Raw genomic sequence first — 21,341 nt, 5'->3', positions numbered from 1 at the left:
ATATTTTAAATTATCTTCAACTCATTGTAATCACTTAAGTTTTCATAGCATGCATTTTTGTTTTTTATTTGTAAATATAAGATTCCATATAACATAAGGAATTTTGAATTTTTATTACTATGATTTTTCTAATTACTGGTCTTTATTTTTAATTATAGCTTATGGTAGTTCAACTGTTGGTTCTCAAGAAGGTCTAATTAGTTGTGTGCTCTTATGTGTTCTTCAAACTCCTTGTTGCATTCCTAATGAGAAACGTTTTGATGTATTAGTGTTGGTAAGTATTTAATTGAATTTTGTATTAGTGATAATGAAATTACAGTAGAGACTCGTTAATCGGAACCCCGGTAATCGGAATCGCCGGTAATCGGAACGATTTTCAGTCGGACTGTGTCGTGCCGAATCAAACGTTTTTGATACTAAATTTACTTCTAAAGTATAATTTTCATGTTTTTATATTCTTCAATATATTTATTTTGTTTGTACAAAATGCAGAAATAATTTTTAACGATACGATAGCCTCGATTATTATTATAAAAATTTTTGTTAGGCTTAAAATCGACGAAAATTCAACACGAAGCGACACGCAACGGAGAAAAATTTGAACATTGGACAGGTTAATATATTTATTCGTACATAATCGGTAATCGGAACAAATCACTAATCTGAACAACCCCAGTCCCCAATTGATTCCGATTTTCGGTTCTTTACTGTATATTGTTGTGATAGTCACAGTTTTGTGTCTTTGTAATTTTGTTATGAATAACTTATCAGTAACAAGCAATTATTTATTGTGACATCATCACAATGCAGGGCTGCAATTTTTAATTTATTTAATTTAAAATACAGTCGATTCCACTTAATTGGAACACATTGGGACTAATCCATTTTGGCCCAATTAAGCGGCTGTCTCAATTAAACAAACTAATAATTAATTCTATAATAAAATATGTAATACGTAGGTAAATAAATAAGTAGGTAAAAAATAATAATGAGGTATCTATTTTAATGCTTTATTAAACCAAAATACAGAAAATATTTGTACTATAAATTTGCCTGACTCAAGGGGGATGCACACATGCAGTGCAATAAGGAAAAGTGGCAGAATGACATCATTTTTTCTTGCTGCAGAAGTCAATTTCATGCCGCAAAAGTTGGTTGAATTCTATCTTTCACAATGATAGATAACTGATTCGCATAATGTTAGTGTTGCCAAATATTAGTAGTGACGTACACAAGGGTTGACATTCAATTCGTTCCTGATCAAACAATTTTTCCTATCTTTCTTTTTGGTTAAAACATGTTCTAACTAAAAAGGGAGAAAGAAAAAGGTTTGTCCAAAAGTCATTTTATGGTCTTCCTTTGAGCAGTTTCCTTTACTTGGAGATGGGCCACTTTGGCGGGAGTGTCCATAGAATCCGCCAGATTGATGCTGGTCTCAACAATCAGATGACTGCTGTCTGAATCTAGACATAATTATGCACACAATACCTTCCAAGGAAACTCTAGCTGTCTTCCAACTCGATCGACAGACCTCGAAAAATTGTCCAGCGATCTTTGTCCCTTTTCTTTTAAGGGGATTGTCCAGTCCAATCCAGTGCAGGATCAGTAACTCCCATTTAGGTCTGTCTCAGACAAAATTCCCATGTGATACATCCCACCATGCTGACAAACCAAACTGCCCGAGCAAAAGACAAAATCGCTTTGTCTCTGCCAACTGTTAGGCATACATGACATTATGTAGCACCTACATATTTTCAGAAGATAACTAAAATATATCAAAAATTTCTAAATTCCTTTTCTGCTACTGTCCCAATTAAGCTATTAAATTATGTATTAATTTATTAGTTTGGTTTCTGTTCTTTGAGATTTGGCTCAATAAAGCGGCTGCCCCAATTAACCGGTGGCCCAATTAAACGGAATTGACTGTATATGCTCTCCACTTCAAATTAGTAATGGCTTGCCTTTGTACTGTACATCATACTTTTCATTTAACAATAGTCATGCTAGTTATCTATCTAACACTTTTAAGGGGAAAATTTTTGAATTGAAATAACATGACTTCCAGTTTGCATTAGAAGTTCAAATATAGTTAACTGAGCTCCCTGACCCTAAGGTTTCCATATCTGGTCTCATCTTTCATCTATCTAACTCCATTCTTGAGATTAAGGAAAGACAGGTGGATGGACAGACGACAGTAAGAATTTATAGGTCTACAATTTTTTTTAAATTGCAGCCCAAAAAGCACTTTAATTTTAATAGGATAAGAATAAGACTAAATATATATGATTTAACAAATTTTAAGTTGTAAAAGAAAATGAATGCTTTATAATTTCATTTATCCTCAGGAACCTTTTGTTGTGCTCCTGAGGATGGATTCTTGCTTGATTTTTACTATGCTCTGTTAGATGTGTATGTATAGAATAGAACAAAACTCATTGGGAGGAAGTTGGATACTAGATATTTTTTTTTAAATCTCAATAATTTAATTCCAGTTTGCATTATAAAATTAATATTTGAAATAATCTTAATGGGAATAAAAGTATATTATTTTGCAGGCCTGGGAGTTACTCACTTTTTTGCTCATTTCCACGGGCTTAATTAGAAAGATGTTCAATCAAAAATAGTTTTAAAGCCAAATGATCTGTCAAACTATTAGACTATAATTTTCTGGGAGAAAATATTCATCCCTGAGTGGGACTCAAAACTGCAACTGCTGCTCAGTGTTGCTAAGTTATAGAAAACAAAAATTCCTTTCACATATGTAAAAAAATCTTCATACACTTAAAAAATCCCTTTCATTACAAATTCAGAAGCCAATGTTGAGTAAAGTTACGTACTCGTGCCATATCGTCATTATTAGCCAAAATCTACTTCAGGGTTGCATTTCCTTCTACTGGGATTAAACATGAGTATTCTAAGAAAATCCTTAAAATCCCTTTGCAGGGGAAAATACACTACACCGAGGGACTAATCTCTCAAGCTGATAACACTGCTGCCGCTTCTAAATTTAAAAAATATTATAATTATTAAAATTAACACGAGACAGTGGCATAACCTTCTACGTCTAGACAAATTATTTCTTTTCTGACCATTTGATTATCCTTGTTATAGCCCAATAATATGGCAGATCATTTGGTTTTAATTAATAATCAGGTTATGGAGTTTTCATTTACAAAAATATTTTTTACTTTATTTATCTTTAAATAATTTCATAAACTTGAGTTAAATAGAATAAAGTTATTTTTATGATTTCATAGCATATTGTTAATGTTAAATCACATCTATATATTCCTAAATGTATGTTTAAATTGATTACAAGAATAATTATTCCATGTAGTAAGTATTATTTTCATAAAGTGTGTGATTACTTTATTTGTGAAATATCTGATTTTTAATCTTGTCTCTTATTCTGATTATAATTATGCATTAATTGAGAGACTAAAAAAGTAAATGAAAATGTAAATTCATATTTAAATATAAAATTTACCAAATAAATTAAGATTTGAAGTGTTGTAAAAAGTATAACACATTTTCTTGAGGAATAAATTTTTACTCACTTCCCAAAAGTTTAACAACATTGTAACGATGTTGCTTTTTATTCATCTGCAGGAAAAAGTTCTTTGTTATTTATGAAATCAATATTTACACATCTTGAAGCATTAAAAAAACAAACTGTTTCTGATCATGATAGATAGCCAAATTAGTGAAATTAACATTGGCCCTCTCTCATGGCAATGCTGATTTGGAATTGAGATTTTCAATTTCACACTGGGCACTTCCTCCTGATAGCGCATCAATGTCAGAAAGAATCTTAATTTACTTTTGATTGTTAAGGAAGGACTAAACATGAAACATGTATGACCAAAGCCCACACCTTGTACCTATTGCAAAGGATCATCTGAAATTAGCTGTCTCAGTGCACAGAAATTGTCAAGGATAATTGGAAAATGAAAAGAAGTTAAAAAAACAAGAGAAACAGAAAAAAAAAGCAGAAGAGAAAGCACAAACATTTTGAAGAACAACAAAAGAAAACTGCTATAGCCAGCTTAAGAATGCTAGGTGAAAGATTCATAAACCAAGGGAGAAACCTCTATTTATGCTTTATAGACTACGAAAAGGCATTCGACAGAGTAAGATGAAATAAACTTTTTACCATACTAAGAAAAATAGGAATTGAAGAGAAGATCATTAATTTAATAGAAAGACTATATTTGGAACAAAAAACAAAGGTAAAATTGGTGTTATCAAAACAGAACTAATAAATATCCAAAAGGGGGTAAGACAAGGATGCTTACTCTCCCGACTTATTTAATATATACTCAGAAGAAATGACGAACGAAGCTATGGAAAATACAAAAGGAGTTAGAATAAATGGAGAACACATCAAGTCCATTAAATTTGCTGATGATCAAGCCATATTGGCTACCAGAAGATCTCACAAAAATGTTAGAAATCATAAACAGGACAGCCAAACTCTATGGTATGAAAATAAACTTTAGCAAAACTAAGTGTATGACATTTTCTAAAAGACCTAAGGTAATGAATATAGTTATTGATAGAAAAGAGATAGAACAGGTGGAAAAATTCAAATGCTTTGGGTCAAACAATGACAGAAGATGCAAGATGCTCAGAAGAAATGAAAACAAAAATAGGCCAAGCAAAGCATGCCTTTAGAGAAAAAGAGAAGTTGTTAACCTCGAATAACATGGATAAAAAACTAAGAAAATGCATACTGAAAATCTATGTATGGAGTATAGCACTCTATGCAGCTAAAACATGGACACTTACAAAAAGAGATGAACAGAGATTGGAGGCCTTTGAAATGGGGTGTTGGAGAGGATTCCAAAAGATTAGATGGACAGAGAGAAAAACCAATCAGGAAGTACTGGATCTAGTGGAAGATGAAAGGAAAATAACAGAAATAATCAAACACAGAAGAGGGAAATGGTTTGGCCATAACATGAGGAATAGTCAATGGATAGAACACTCATGGAGGGTAGGATAGGTGGAACTAGACCCAGAGGAAGACCAAGACAAGATTACATCAAACAAATGATGAAAGATACTGGAATGAGTAGCTATCGGGAACTCAGAGAAATGACAACCAATAGGTAGAAGTGAAGACATTTTCAAAGTACTGCCCACCAGTCTTACGACTAAAGGAACTTACGAAGAAGAATTTTTTTTATCTAATTCAGTCGTAGTTATCTATTAATTTTGGGCCAATCACTGTTCCCATACTTATTCCATTTTTTTTGTTTATATGCCTGGTCCTCATGAGAAATGGGCCAATGCTACCATATCAGGAGAGAATACACCTAAGGAAATTAGCACAAAGGAGGAAAAGAAGAAAGAGAAAACAATCAACATTGACTTCAAGTTTTACTGACTCAGGCGTGCTTTTTTCCATTAGAATGACATTTGCCCCAACTCATTGTGATGATTTCAACTTGGTTTCTATGTCATAGTCAAAACCCTATAAATTTCATTTTGTGTTATGATGGTTTTCATGAAAGTTTTGTTGGCATTGGCACAATGAAGCAGCTCTTGGCTGATTGTGACACTGTTCTTTTTCTGGTTGTTGGTCAACATGAGTTTTGCAGCGATGCATGCCAAGTTTTTCAGTCAAAATTTTGTGGCATGATCCAATGCTGCTGCTGACTTCCTTAGCAACATCTCTCATTGTCAAACAATGATTTGCATAAATCACAGAATAAACTGCATCAGTGTTTTCATCATTTATTGACATTGAAGGTTGTCCTGATCATGAATCTTCCTCAATTGATGTTCTACCTGATTTAAAAAGCTTAAATCAATGTGACACTGTGAATGGGTTCATACAGTTCTCCTCGTAGACCTGCTGAAGCAAAGCCCACATTTCAGTCAAGTTTTGTCAGTCTTAAAGCAAAATTTTAAAACATGCTCCTTAGTCATTTTATCTTCATTTCACAGAGCAGTGACTGCACATGTTCATTTCAACAGCTCTAAATCACAACTGATCAGAGTAGTATGACACACCAAGTGGTATTGTGTTACAAAAGTTTGCCACTAGGTGGTACCACTTGCTTGAGCTTGATTGGTGTGATGGTTTGTGCACTACGATGAAAGTCTGGTCTCTTCTTTTTAACAGATCTTGTATAAGCTATTAACTGGTGATAGCTGAAAGCTATTGAAAATGTTTATCAAGTAAATCTTAAACATTTCTAACTGGAATGTGGTTTAATTTGTATTTTGTTCATAATTATTGTGTTTTTAGTTGGATATAATATATTACATGGCTACTCCAGTCAAACTGTATAGGAAACTAGTGATTCAAATTATGCGAGTGTTTACTGCTTTCTTCTACAATGCTGTTCTCAGGGTCTCTACCCATCATTTATTTTTAGAATATGTCTTCCAAACCAATGTATTTTGATCATTCTGACAGTTAGAATAATGTGTCTGAAGAAAGCCATTAGACACAAGAAAACTGAAATATTCCCTCTTAAGCAACTTAGTTTTTTAAATTTAATTTTAAAATGTTCTTTAACACCTTTTTATGTGAATTTTTCTCTTGAATCAGTAAAATTGTTGACATGACAGCTACTCTATTTTTTAAACTTACTTAATTCATTTAGAAAATTATCTTCACACACAGTGTCTGGTTTTATTATACTCCATCAACACCAGTGTGATAAGCTTCACTAACTTTTTGGCTTCTAGACTATATAAAAAACATTCCTTCACGATACATTGGTTTTCAAAACAACAATCTAAAAACAAGCACTAACACTACACCTTACACACTTTTCCACACAAAAGTTTAATCGAAACAAATGTTTTCAATCTTGTTCAGAGGTCTGCTTCAGGTTAAAAAACATATTAAAGAAAAGAACTGAGTTCTAATGGCAGAACTATAATGCAGAAAAAATAATAAGCATTTTAGTTCTACCATTAGAACTCGGAGAGAAATAATTTTATTTTTTCCAATACATCCTAAAAATCTTTATAGAACACTGCCTTTGCTCAACCATTTTACATTGTATAGTGTAATAAATTGTTGTACTGAGCATTAGTTTCAATAAGAAATGACTTGAACTGCAGTGGTTAAATTACAATTTAGCCCAGATGAAATTCATTGTTTTAATAACTTTTACATTGTTTACAAATTTAGCTGTTGTTAATAAGGCAAGCAATTGCCATCCCTGTTGCAGGACTTCCATGAAGTGGACAGAAGCAACTTACAGACCTGGACTTTGCTGATGACATTATATTAATATCAGAAACTCAACCAAAGATGCAGAGTATGACCACAAGCCTTGAACTTGAAACTGAAAGGGTGGGATTGCAGATTAGCAGTGATAAAACAAAAATATTGTTCGTAAATAGGCAAACAAAAATAAAAAATCACAGTCTGGAGTCAAACAACAGATGAAGTCAAGGAGTTCTGCTACCTTGGTAGCATGTTATCACCAGATGGAGGCTCTAACTGATATAAAATTCTGACTTGGTAAAGCCTCTGCCATCTTTCAGAGACTATGCTTAATCTGATCCATACAAGCAATCAGTACAGCAACTAAGATACACACATGTGACACATGGAAAGACAGAGAAGATTACTCAGAAACTCAATGCAGGGGTTTCCAACCCTATGCCCGCGGGCACCATAGCGCCCACCGATCGTTTTGTGTGTGCCTGCCGCTGTGTGACCACGATAAAAATAAAAATTTTGGATCTTCAGAACAATGTTATCCTAAAATCCATTGTATCAGATGCGAAGTTCTGGAATATAGTTGAAAGAAACACATTTCCATTCTTGAAAAGAGCAGCGTATAAAATAAAATAGTTTTTCGGTTCCACATACTTGTGTGAATCATTGATTTTATAATGTTCATTGTCGAAAACAAAGTACAGATCACGACTTACAGATGAACACCTTGACGATTGCTTACGAGCAGGAATAACATCATACTCTTCTAATTATGAAGCAATGGCCAATGAAATGCAATGCCAAAAATCACATTGACTTTGAGATTTATATTTTTTTTGTAAAGAATTTTTATACTTTGTAGATTTTGTATGCATTGTTTAGTAATTACTTGTTTTATAAAAATTGTTAATATTCTTGTGTATGTTAAATTACATTTTGGAATTAAATGTTTTTCGTATATTATATGTATGTATTATTAACTATGTCCAATTCTAAATTCACCTTGAAAAAATAAATGGTGCCCGCCATCCGACTTGTATTCTAAAATGTGTTCTTGGGTACAAAAAGGTTGAAGACCCCTGACTCAATGTATTCCATCAGCGCTGTCTTTGAAAGATATTTTGAATTACATTGTGACTATATCACAAATGAGGAAGTCCTCAGAAGAAGTTGCCTACATGAACTACAGGACATTGTTAGCATAGAATGTATTTTACAGAGCTTGTACTTTGTCTGCCAAGGGAATGCTTACCAAAAGCCTTTCAATGGTAATCATGCAGTGGAAAAGGGAAACAAGGTAGACCACAGTCTGGCACTCTACCAATAAAGAAGATTGGCATTCCATGAGATGATGGTGAAATCATTGCAGCTGACCACATTCACTAGAGACAACTGGTTGCCAAGTGTGCCACTTGGCACAAGAGAATGTAAGACTAAGACATTATGTACTTTCCAGATTGGGACTTAGTTTGTTGTATAATACACTTTGATAGATGAAGCAGTGATAGGATATCAATTTCATTGCATTTAGGTTGTTTTGTTTGTCTTTTGCTGAACTAAGCCTTTGAACTAACATGACGTCTCTCTGTCGATACATATGTATTTCTTCTGTCGGAAGATGTAGATAACAGAATATGAAATAGTTTCAATTACATTTTTTTTTTTTTTTTTTTTTTTTTTTTTTTTTTATTCTTGAATAATGCATTTCTTGTTTCAAGCAGGCATTTTTAAATTTTATTTGCATCAAAAACTGGTTTCACAAGTTTGGTAAGAGTCTAATAAATACAGAGGGAGACCTCAAGGCAATTTTTTTCCTAAGTCATTGAACAATTCATAATTTGGGTTGTTGATGTCTGATTTGAGCACTAAACTCTCACCTTCAGATTTGTGAAGATTGCTTCTTACTGAGGAGTGGAGTTGTCTGGAATCAGCCTGTTAAACTCTTGTGACTTTAGGCCAACTGCAAGTGTCATTATCAAAATAACTTCAATTTGTTTTGAATTTTTCCTTATTCTGTGCCATGCTTTACATGTGTAAGAATAACAAAGATTAACATAACTCCTTTGGTTCCAGGCTTACAGGACACCAGGAATTTGACTTACCTTTGCCTATTTTATTTGTGTGTGTTTTAAGAAAGAAAGAAATTTCAATTTTGGGACAATTTTGTGTGTATATCTAAATATTATATTATCTAAAATTGATTGATTTTTCTTTAGGAAATTTTTTAATTAATAGCTGTTTGAAAAATAAATTTATTATTATAAATATTGACTTTTCATAAAATTAAAAAATTTTCTGAATTAAAAATTTATTTTAGTCTTTAGGATTGATGATCAATCTAGTGGAACATTGTAAAGAAAACAGAGATCAGATTGTCAGAGCACATTGTGTTGGATCATATGAAACTCCAAATGATGGAAAGAAGCTTACTGCAATAGAAGCACTAGTAGAAGTAAGATATTATTTACTACAAAAGTTCTAAATTTTAATTTCTTATATATAATTTAAATAAAAACAAATTTTTACATACATTGAATAATGAAATATAAATGAATATAATAATTTTTATTAAAAAATTAAAAAATATTGTTTCCTCATATATTTTTCAGATAAACCTTTATCATTAGAATAAAATAAAATCATTACTGTAATTCCATTTAAGCAAAAAAAAAGTAAACTCAAATTTATTAACTTGAAAATAACAATAATGTTAATTTGATTTTTTTTTTTTTTTTAAATTTTGACCTTACAAGTTTTTAGAATTTAAGTAGTGATTTTATTTTACTATTTATAGATTCTGATGATGATGGTTCATTTCAAAACTATTTAGTAAAAGAATAGTTTTTGATTTTTGTAAGTAATCCTATATTTTTTAGGATTGAATTATTTGAGAATTCATTTTTTTAATATATGAAAACTCTTGATTTATTTAAAAATTAACTCTTAAAATATTGAAGGAGAAAATTAGCATTAGAACAATGATGAAGCAGTCCTTTAACTTACAATTAAACTTTATTTTAATCTAAGACTATACGTGCACTTGTTCACACATCCCTAACTTGGCGGGCAACTGAAAACAGGTCTCTTCTTCTTTTGAGCAGTCTTACACGGGTGTTGCCAGTTCATACACAGTTTGCAATATCGACACTTGATTTGGTTTAGTATTATCTAACAATCCCCCCTCTTGAAGAGACTCTATCTTTACTTAGTGATCTCTTTGCTAGTTATGTGTTTACAGTGGGTCAGAAATGTTGCTCTTAGTATCCATATACTCTATTTGTATTGTTCTGTCTGTGATTTTTTTTTTTAACTTTGTAGACCCACTTGCATTTGATAGTTGTTGCCCCTTCTGGCAGTTCTGTTAAGTTCCATATCTTATGTTTTCTCAAGGACTCCATTTCTTCCTCCATGGCAGCCCACCATCTGGTTGAATCATTCAATTCCATGGCTTCTGTATATGTCAAAGGCTCTACATTGTCCTTGACTATGTTTTCAGCAATTGTGGCAGATTCTTCTATGGTTTTCATTCTATATCCTTTTCTGGATCTCCCCCCCTGTCCTGTTCGAGCAATTCGTGGCCTCCCACTTGCTCTTAACAGTTCATTACTCTGCTCGTTTTCACTTTTGTTTGTTTTGTTTTCGTCTTCATTTTTGGATGAGGTATTTTCTTCTGGTTGTAATTGTTCCTTAGTAGGTTCTAAGATATCAAATTTCACTTCTTTATTATTGAGTCTTTCTCTTCCGTGGGATCTGTCATCTTCAGTTATTTCCGTATTGCCCCTTGAGTTGTTTGGAAATTCGATGATAAATTTGACATCTCTGCTAACTTTTTTTGTCTTCATGTTCCATAGATGATATGCTTTTGTTTTGCTAGAGTAGCCTTTAAATATGCATTTGGTGGATTTCTCGTGGAATATTCTTTTTCCTGGTTTCTTTTCTAGTGCAAATGCCATCTGACCGAATGTCCTAAAATATTTGATTGTTGGCATTCTATCGGTCCATAATTTGAAGGGTATGCCACCTTCCAGGCTCTTTGATAAACCTCTATTTCTAATGTATGATGCGGTATATACAGCTTCTGCCCGAAAGCATTCTCTCGATCCTGCCTGGAGTAGCATGCATCTTCCCATTTCCACTAGTGTTCTATTTCTCCTCTCTGCAATGTCGTTTTGTTGTGGCGTGTAGCAAGCTATTTTCTTATGCCTAATCCCTTTCTGTTTCAGGAAGTTCTAAAATTCTCTATTAGTCTATTTGGTTCCATTGTCACTTTGTATTGCCTTTATCTTTTTCCCTGTTTTATTTTCTACAAATGCTAAGTATGTTTTGAATTTCTTGAGAGCTTCACTTTTGTTTTTCATGAAATATTTCGATCCACTCAATGATTGAGTTCTCATTGGTCCACAAATGTCAGTATGAATCACTTCTAATATTTCTCTGCATCTCTTTTCATTTCGTTTCGGAAATAGTGATCTGGTTTGTTTCCCTCTTATGCTAGTCTCACGGGTCGAGTTCTTCTTTTCGTCTTACATTTAGTTCTCTGACCTTTAGGTTGTTGGCCATATGCCATACATCCTTTTTGTTTAAGTGACCTAAATGTTAGTGACCTAAAATCTTTTCATTTCATTGACATTTGTTTGGGAGAGTTTAGATTCCTCCCACCTTTCTTTCACATAGTATAGCCCTCCTCCTTTAAATGCTTGCATGTGTATGCTTTTGATTTTCAGATCCATAATAGTTGCCTGGTTCTTCTAGAATAGTATACTAAATCCATGATCAGTTATCATCCCAACTGGCAAAAGGTTGGTCCTTAGTTCTGGTACGAAGAATGTGTTCTCCGATTTGGCTTGAAATCCTCCTTTTGTTTCAATTATTACATCACCACTTCCTTTGATTTCCATTGTAGATGAGTTGGCCAAGTTTAATTCATTTACATGGGATGTTTCAACATTAGAAAATCTTGCTTTATCATTGCACATGTGTGATGAAGCACCTGAGTCTAGAAACCATTTATGATTTTCTCTCCCTTCATTTGCTGTAATATTAGCATTATATGACGCCTGTTTTCATGTTGTTAGGCTTGTAGTCATAGCTCTATGTGGTTTTTGCTTGTTTCTGTCTCAGTATTCTCTTGCCTTACAGCCTATTTTACTACAATTATGGCATTTGAATTTGAATGGTCCCATATTTTCCAATTGTTTCATTCGTTGTTTGCGCATCCAAATTCTTCGAATCATCGGTATTGTCATTTCATCTTCTCACCTCATACTCTTCTATTAGCTTTATTTTGAGTGTGTCCGTGGAAGAAGTTTCTCATGTGTTTCGATAGTGATTCAAAATTGTTCAAACGAGTCTGGTATACTATATAGCAGTAGTACTGTTAAGAGTTCTTTGTTTATGGAGATTTCTATTTCCTTTAATTTATCTATTATATCGAAAAATTCTCTTACGTGATCTGCCATGTTGTCTTTTTCCCTGATTTTCTTGAGAATTAATTTCTTTAGTAACATAGCCTTTCTTGCAGGACCTTTTGATTCAAAAATTTTATTTAGCTTATTTCATATTTTGTGTGAGGTTTCACATCTTTTTGTCTGTTTTAATTCTGCTGGGCTTATGACGAGAATTATATCACACATTGCCTTCAAATCTACTGTGTCCCATTTTTCTGCCACCTTTGTTGTACTTTCATCTCCAAGTATAAATTCTATTTTTTCTTTTTCCACTGACATATTCCCAGAAATCGTTTTTTATCAGGATTGCCTTTATCTGAATCTTCCATATATGGAAGTTTTCTTTACACAGTAGTTCTATTTGTATAGCTAATTGACTTGCCATTTTTCTTTTGTAGGCTTCGTGATTCTATTTCCTTTTAATTCCTGTAATTCTAGTCTTCAATAGTTAATTTTCCATTTCTGGGTCCATAACCGTTGTTAGAACAATGATGAGGCAGTCCTTATAATTAAACGTTATTCTAATCTAAGACTATACATGCACTTGTTCATATATCCATAACTTGGCAAGCAACTGAAAACGGGTCTCATCTTGTTTTGAGCAATCTTACACGGGTGTTGCCAGTTCATACACAGTTTGCGATATTGACACTTGCTTTCGTTTAGTATTACTACCAATTAGACATCAAAATTATCATGTTAATTTAATTTTTAATTATAAGGTTCGTCTTAAAATAAATCAATTGTTAGTTTTCTCTTAAAGCTGAGTGTATATTACCAGAAAGTATTTGAGTTATCATTACTATTATTATTTTTTTTTTTTTTTACTTCAAGACTAATGTTTATTGTTAAAGATTTCTTAATTATATTCTAAGTTTAATATCTTGTACCTGAAAATATAGAAAACTAACATTCAGCTATTCAAAATTTAATACAGATTATATGCTTTATAGTAGGTTATTAAAAATAACATATTGTAATGTTTTCAAATTCAAAATATTTATCTTTGGGGTTATCACTTTAAGAATAACTTTGTCTAATTTTTATTTATCTTAAGAAAAATGTGTGCTAAGCTGACAGGTAGCAATCCAGGGTCATTAGATTTATGTGCATGAAACTGGCTAGATCCTGGATGGGGGAAATAGACTCTTTTGATGTTTCAAAATTATTCACTTTTGCAAAAATGCATGACTTGACAAGAGCTTAGATTGTTATTGGACAAGGCCAGATTTCCTACACACAGGCTAGAAATCCATATGTCTCCAGGCCTAGACGATTATGGGTTTACAACAGTCAATTCCCATGAGCTGGTTTTTTTGCTCAGACAAATTTCCATGCAGAATGGATAATTTGAGAGAATTAAAGAAGTGGCACATTTCAGCAGATGATAAGCAGGAGGAAAATGCCTTGTTGTCTTCCACTTCAGTTCAAGTGATTTGAGTGCTTCCAAAAGATGTTGTGGAGAGCAAAAGTTACCTAGACCTGACAACAAATGGGTGGTTGTCATAACTCCAAATGATAGCTCCTCATCTGTCGTCAACTACCTGGGACAATGATACCCGGAAGTTACAGAATGGATGGTGGAGTGTTGATCACACAAGATAGGACTCAATGGACAGAAGTCGAAAGTGATCTTGGAAACATCTGTCAAGCATAAGAAACCTTGGTGGAAAAGGCTTTTCTTTTTCTGCATAAAATAAATCCTTTTTCTGCCGAGGTTATCTCCCACTGATGTAGACTTTTCACCGAATATGAATCTGCCACCCAGAAATGACATTTCACCTGACTACTGGACTTGACTTTTCATCCCAGATTGGGTTTTTCCTTTTCAATTTACAGACAGACACTTCAGCAGTATCAGAGGACTTGTCACTTTATAAGATGACCAACACTAAAAATCCAAGTTTATTAAAACAAACAGTATGATAAGAGATCTGAGGTAATTCTTACCCCTCCACCTCTACGTGTTCAGGTTAATTTCACCCATGTCATGTGATTAAACCGCGAGCGCTGCTGTTTTTTCTGGAGATAGTTACCTTTGTTATGCGACGTAATAAAAGTGGAGTTTCAAGAACAACCTCCAACATTTTGACTTTGCCATGGTAGAATCACCGTACACTTTTCTTAGCAATTTTAAAGTCTCCGTGGGTATTTTACCTAAACGCTGACAAAATTTAATGTTGGAGATTGTTCTTGAAACTCCACTTTTATTACATTGCAGAACAAAGGTAACTATCTCCGGAAAAAAACAGCAGCGCTTGCGGTTTAATCAATGACATGGGTGAAATTAACCTGAACACGTAGAGGTGGTTTGGTAGAATCCATTTCATACGCTGTAACTTCAAATACATGCTTTTGTTGTCATAGATTACTGCAGTCCCTGAACTTTTGGATCGTACCAAGTATAAACGTTATGTTGATGATGTTATCATACTATGGAAAGTAATGCCAGACATCGCAGCCTTTGTAGACACTATGAATGATAACCCATATGGATTAACCATGGAGGTAGAACAAGCACACCACACCAATATACACTTCTTGGATATTGATATCAAGGTCGAAGACTCCATAATTCACATGGCAGTTTACTGAAAACTAGGAGCAAAGGGCATATACATACCTATAGCATCATGCAACCCACCGCAATATAAGGTGGCACCGTTTAAAGCCATAATTAGAAGAGTGCATATGCACTCTTCTATGGAACGTGCTCTGTAGTCAGAGATAAAGCTTATGCAGCAAATAGCCTCCAAGCATGGATGTGGAAGTCTCATTAGCAAGTTACTACGTAGATCCAAAACCCAGCTCAAGACATACTGCAAAGAAAAGATATAGGCAAGATCATTCCTGTCACCTATAATCCATACGTAGTAAGGCTATACAGCGAGAGAGCTAAGAAGAAAAATGCACACATTACCTACAGAAGATGTGCCTCAATATTTAACATCTTAACCAATGGAAAAGATGAACCGGATAGAGATAAGTTGTCTACACCATTCCACTTATAGATAGCAGATGCGACAGAAACCTTGTGTACGTGGGTTCCACCAAACAATCCTTAGAGACTAGACTGAAAGAGCATGTTACGGATATCCAGAAGCAAAGGAATACAATGGCACTGGCGGTGTACGCATCTGATCCTGATATACAACCCGAGTTTAAGGAGTCCAGAATTATCCGCACCACAAGGCGCACACATCATATCAAATGGCTGGAGGTGGCCACCATATACGTAGTCACTCTTACAGATAATCTATGCATCAATCATAAAGAGGAGATTACGCTATCACTGGCGTGGCAAGCACTTAAAACCGTGATTTAAGATAACAGTAGTGGTACTAAATGTGCATATCTCGGTAAGACGTAACGGGGAACGTGCATTCAAACATTCATATTTCAAATTTGAAATAGTATGAGCTGCAATTCCACCAAAATTCATTTTACCTAAAGAAGAACTGTTGATTGGGTTTGAAAATGTTTGTAAAGTGATACAGTTTATTCAAAGAAGGGGTTTGCACCGGTTACAGGTTTGGGAAGATTTGTTATTAGTATTTCCGGTGTTGATAGAAGGAGATTTGTATTTATTTATTTTTTACTTCCATATACAGTCTAACTTGGTTATAATGTCATCAGATGTAACGACAACCCTTATGTAACGTCAAATTTTTATCGGTCCCACGACTACTATACTAGATAATGTTAAAAATCCCACTTGTAACGATATAAAACCCTGTTTTAACATCATATTTGAAGCACTCCCAAATTTACAAATTTTATTTCACAAAGAAAATACTACGTGTTTAGACCTAGGGTCAGAGTCCACTTTCTAGAACGACTGTGGGTGGTACTCTCCCCACCTGACTTTGGTGGAGTGAGGTTTGCTACACTTTTAACTGACGTGACGATCGGTTATTATGTACTCATTTTTAAATTACTTTATGCTAAATTGTTAAATATTCTATTATTTTTAATATAACATTACATTAAATAGTTTATAAAGAAATAATTGAATTATTTTTAATTGGCATACATTAGTTTAACCTTTTGTTGCCTTTTGATTCGATATTATTCTCAAAACCGGAAGTTCCGCCATTATTGAAACTTATGACAAATAGAAATTTCTTATAAAAGGAAATTTTTGAAATTTTTAATTACATCGATGTAAACTTTGACATAATAATGTAAATAAAGTTGATTTAAATATGTAGTTTGCATTTTTATACATATAATAAAAAATTTATTATGATAATAATAGACTTCGCAGATAATGACACTTGGTTATAACGCCAAAAAATTGCCAGTCCCATGAATGACATTATGAGTTAGACTGTATATATTGTTGTTTGTTTATTTTTATTGCTGTATATACTTGTTGTTGTTATTTCGTATTATCGTGTGTATATATATATATATATATATATATTGTAAAAGTTAGACAAATTCATCATTTGACGTGGTGCAGCTTGGCCTTGCGCCAAAAAACACCAACCAACCAACCATTAAGAGATGCCTTAGTGTTAACTCAAAAAGGTGGAGGTTTTATAGTTCAAGCAGATGGGCTAACAACCAGTGGCGTGCCGTCATTGGAAGCGGTGGAAGCGCCGTTTCCCTCGTATTTTCTAAAAAAGAAATACATATTGTGTGATTGTTTTCATATAATTAAAATTGATATTTTATTATAACCGCATTATGTATCTTATTACAGATTTCTATACTACATGTGAAAAAAACGATAAGATTGTTATTGTATATTCAAATATTAGTGGCGGAATGGAAGCTCTGTATTGTCAGCTTCCAAACAGCCAGATTATACTCATTCGCACATGCGCTTTACAGAGCACCAATCTCACTCGGTTTAGATGGTGGAAGCTACACACATATAACGCTTCTAATTCTATCCAGGACCGGTCCTAGGCTGTTAGCCGCCCTCGCTCAATTATGTGAATCACGAGTAGATTTATAACTTAACCCAACCAATAAGAAATTACTGGTATGATGTTTTTACGACAGTTCTGTATAGTTGACAGGAGTTTTAAAAAAAATCCATTAAAATATTTGATATTTTTATTCTGCTCTACCATCTTATATTACTTATGGATTTCAATGTTATACTAGTGATATTACGATTTCATATGTCCCATCTATAAGGAAATGTAGAAAAAAACGTGTACAAATCTTGTACAATGTTAAAAAATTAACTATTACTTTTGCAGCATCATTTACAACTAAATTTAATGAAAGGTGCATAAGATGCAGAAAAAGCTCTAAAATTTATTTTCCTTAAATTTATGATTTATGCATCCGTTGTCATAAAAATTTGTCTTTCCACTTTTTCCCAAGACTACAAATATTCAAGTACAAAGTAACCGGTTTCGACTTATTTCTACTTAAGAAGTAGTTAAATAATTAAGAGATTAGGGAATTGGAGATATTTATTGTCCCCAATTCCCTAATCTCTTATAACCCTGCAGAAAGAGCCGGAATTTTACTTAAACAAAAGCTTAACCGAACCAATCTGTAGCTGAGTACAGTGCAGACTGATTTCTTCATAATATTAGATAATAAAGACAGAAATTTTTTCAGTTCAATGAGAGTGACCGAAAAGTTGTACATTTTGGAAATTTCCGTGGACCTTGGTCCTAAAACAAATTAGTTAGAAAACAAATGACGGACAATCTATTAAGTTTAACATATTCGGCTTATTATAGCTATGGCGAGAAACGTTTAAAATGTACAACAACCTTGTCAAGTTCTTTGAGGTATATGAGTGATGCGACAAAAGAGGCATTGACCGGTATCGGAACCCGCAGGATTTGGCAGCCCGCGTGTATGCATCTACCAGCATCGTCTCTGATTCCATCCATTAGTCACTCGTAGGGAGCTATTTGACTAAGTGGATTGTTTCAAGATTTAAAAAGTAAAAATTTTATGTACTTTTCTTTACAAAGCTATATTTAATTATAATTTTCTTTAAAAGTATATTCATACAATTGAAGAATATTTTGTACCAAGTACGAGTATGTACTGGTACAGCCACCACACATTTTATTTCACCTAGTAAGTTTTTATTATTTTATTTATAATTTTAGCCCTTATATCCTGGCTTGCGATTCAGAATGTAATTGTGATATTAAAAATACATTTAGAGAAGTCTACGGTTTTTACTGGCTTATTGAACAAACAATATGAATGGAACCAAGATTATCATTGACATGCAATTAACTGATTGCCCCTGGAAGTCGGCTTCTCACAGAAACACAGCTTCCTTATCATCAAATGTCACGGCACGCCACTGCTAACAACTGCTTCCAAAGGCTGAGTCTCAACCCAAAAGGCAGGGGATTAGCAGCTATGCATTAAATATCCTTATTTTATATATTTAATATGATGCTTTGTTATTTTGTTTAAACAATAATATATTTCATACATTATATGAACTTCCATGTTTACATTGTCCCCATTTAAAAAAAAAAAAAAAAATACTGTCAGAATTCATCTGACATTCAACTTTTTCAAGGTATCTCCAGCTGATGATTGTTTGCTGTTTAAATTTTTATATACATTATGTTTTGTTCTATGCATTCTATTTTGGAATTTCATTGGTTAAAAACCTGAAGCAGAACTTGGGTAAGGTTGAAAATGTTCATTAGATGTTTTCATTAAAATTGTGTTGCTGGATTTTAAAGGTTCTTGATTGTGTGTGATTTGTTCCAGTAATTTGGTAAGAAGCTAGTTTTAACCTTTATAATGATATCACTGATTTGTGCAAAGGCATCTTTCTGGATGGTCATTGGTAGCATGTGCATGATGTAGACAGAATGACAAAGTCCATCAATTATACAAATTTCATTTTAGCAAATGAAAATATCAATTTAAATTTATTTTTAAAATCTATTATAAAATAACTGATTAATAAGTATTCAAAATTTTAAGTATCTTATGATTAATTGTGTTTTTACTTTCTTGACCTGTTATATATGAGGAAAAGTATGGCAATCAGTCAAAAAACGACCCCCCAAGATTTTTATATTTTGGACTCAGGACCTTGAAACATCGAGAAATGCAAAAAAATTTGATGGTTTTTTTTCTGTGTGTATGGATGTTAGTGTGTTTGTTTGTGTGTGTGTGGTACCATTTTTATCATCCTTCTTGAAGCTTAATAACTCCTGTGCTTTTTGTCAAAAATTTCTGAAATTTTGCAGGAATAGCATCAATCTCTCTAATACACAAAATAATTTTGTTTATTAGGGGAATTAATGCTATTAAATTTTGGTGGTTAAAGGTTGAAGGAGTGGGAGATAAAGGAATTGTGTCATTCTCAATTAGGATCTACTTTATGACTATTTTACTCATTATTAGCATTTACAATTTTTTTATAAAACACACCCCTATTCTCGAGATTAAGATAATTTTTTTTTGTTATTTTATAATAATTAAAAATATAAAAAGTTTTTTTAACAATATCATAACAAATGGCACCACCAAATGTGGCAACAGTGAGAAAGTTAAGCAACTCATTACAGTGGAACCTTGCTTAATGAACATAATTCGTTCCAGAGACTTACTCGTAATGCGAAACACTCGTTAAGCGAAACAATTTTTTCCATAGAAATTAATGTAAAATGCGAAAAAATACTCAAATGTTTCATGTATAACATTTATTCAAAAAAAAATTTTACAGTATACACTGTTAGAGCGTGAATCATTATCATCTTTTCTTCTAGCGCAGAATGAACCATCCTGGAATGAGAATTTGATTTGCAGAAACAAAAAAAAATCACAGCTAATATGTTTGATAAACACTCCAAATGATATGCCAAATTCTTGGGTTATGTAAAGGCTATAATTAAATATTAGAAATTAATTAATTTGACTAGAGGTAGGCAGTTATGTTTCCATCTCATATTAAATTTAATAATTATAAATAGTTAATTTTTAATTCAGACATTTGTAAAATTTAATTTGGAATCGGTCATTTAATTTAACGACCCAAGAATTTGGCATATCGTTTGGCGTGTTTATTTTATAAACGGGCTATGGTTGTTGATGTTTATAAGTAATATGTGTGAACACAAGTTTGGAAAAATATGTGATCACAAGCGACACTAAGATGCTAGCGGAAAGAGTGCTAAAAAGACTGATGGAGCATGCTGCATGCCCACAATTCAGGACTTCCCCTCTTCTCATCACTCGTTATGTGAAATATCGCTCGTTAAGCGAGGCAAATTTTTACAATTTGTTTTGCTCATCATGCGAAATACTTATTGTGCGAGGTGCTCGTTAAGCGAGGTTCCACTGTACTGGATTTTTTTCTATTTATATATTTAATTACTTAATATAATTAAATTTATAAAATTAATAACGTTATAATTTGAAAACATTAGAACTTAGTCAAATTATCTTAATTTTATTTTTAAAATATCTTACGATTACAGTGATAATGTCATTTTTGAAGCATGATAGATGGGGCATTGCTCCTTATCCATCCACTATCCAACCATGATATATGATTCTGTGCTACTGATAGCTCTCTTTTTGGTTTGGCATTTGTTACTTTTTTGGAACAACTTTCAGACTTGTATTTAAAGACCACCAGCTTAAAAATTAATTTAAAAATCAAAACTGCTCAAAACTTATGTTTAAAAGCAGACAAATCTGATTTTTAACTCAAGTCTGAAGACAAATAATAATACTTAAAAATG

At 32.9% G+C, this 21,341-nt stretch overlaps 1 protein-coding gene across 2 annotated transcripts in view; it reads left to right on the top strand.

The window, feature by feature from the left end:
- The window catches only part of LOC136972156 (wings apart-like protein homolog), a 159,237-nt gene that overhangs the window by 92,003 nt on the left and 45,893 nt on the right, over positions 1–21,341 (top strand). For both annotated transcript variants that reach the window (XM_067266714.1, XM_067266715.1), the window contains exons 12-13: positions 159–274; positions 9,507–9,641. In XM_067266714.1, coding sequence (XP_067122815.1) covers positions 159–274; positions 9,507–9,641 — 251 coding nt within the window. The remainder of the gene's footprint in view (positions 1–158; positions 275–9,506; positions 9,642–21,341) is intronic.

This window comes from Centruroides vittatus, unplaced genomic scaffold (assembly GCF_030686945.1).
Source record: "Centruroides vittatus isolate TY-2023 unplaced genomic scaffold, ASM3068694v2 contig_2818, whole genome shotgun sequence".
Lineage (NCBI taxonomy): Eukaryota > Metazoa > Arthropoda > Arachnida > Scorpiones > Buthidae > Centruroides > Centruroides vittatus.
Note: the sequence above shows the minus strand (reverse complement) of the source record. Positions and strands in the feature narration are given on the sequence as shown.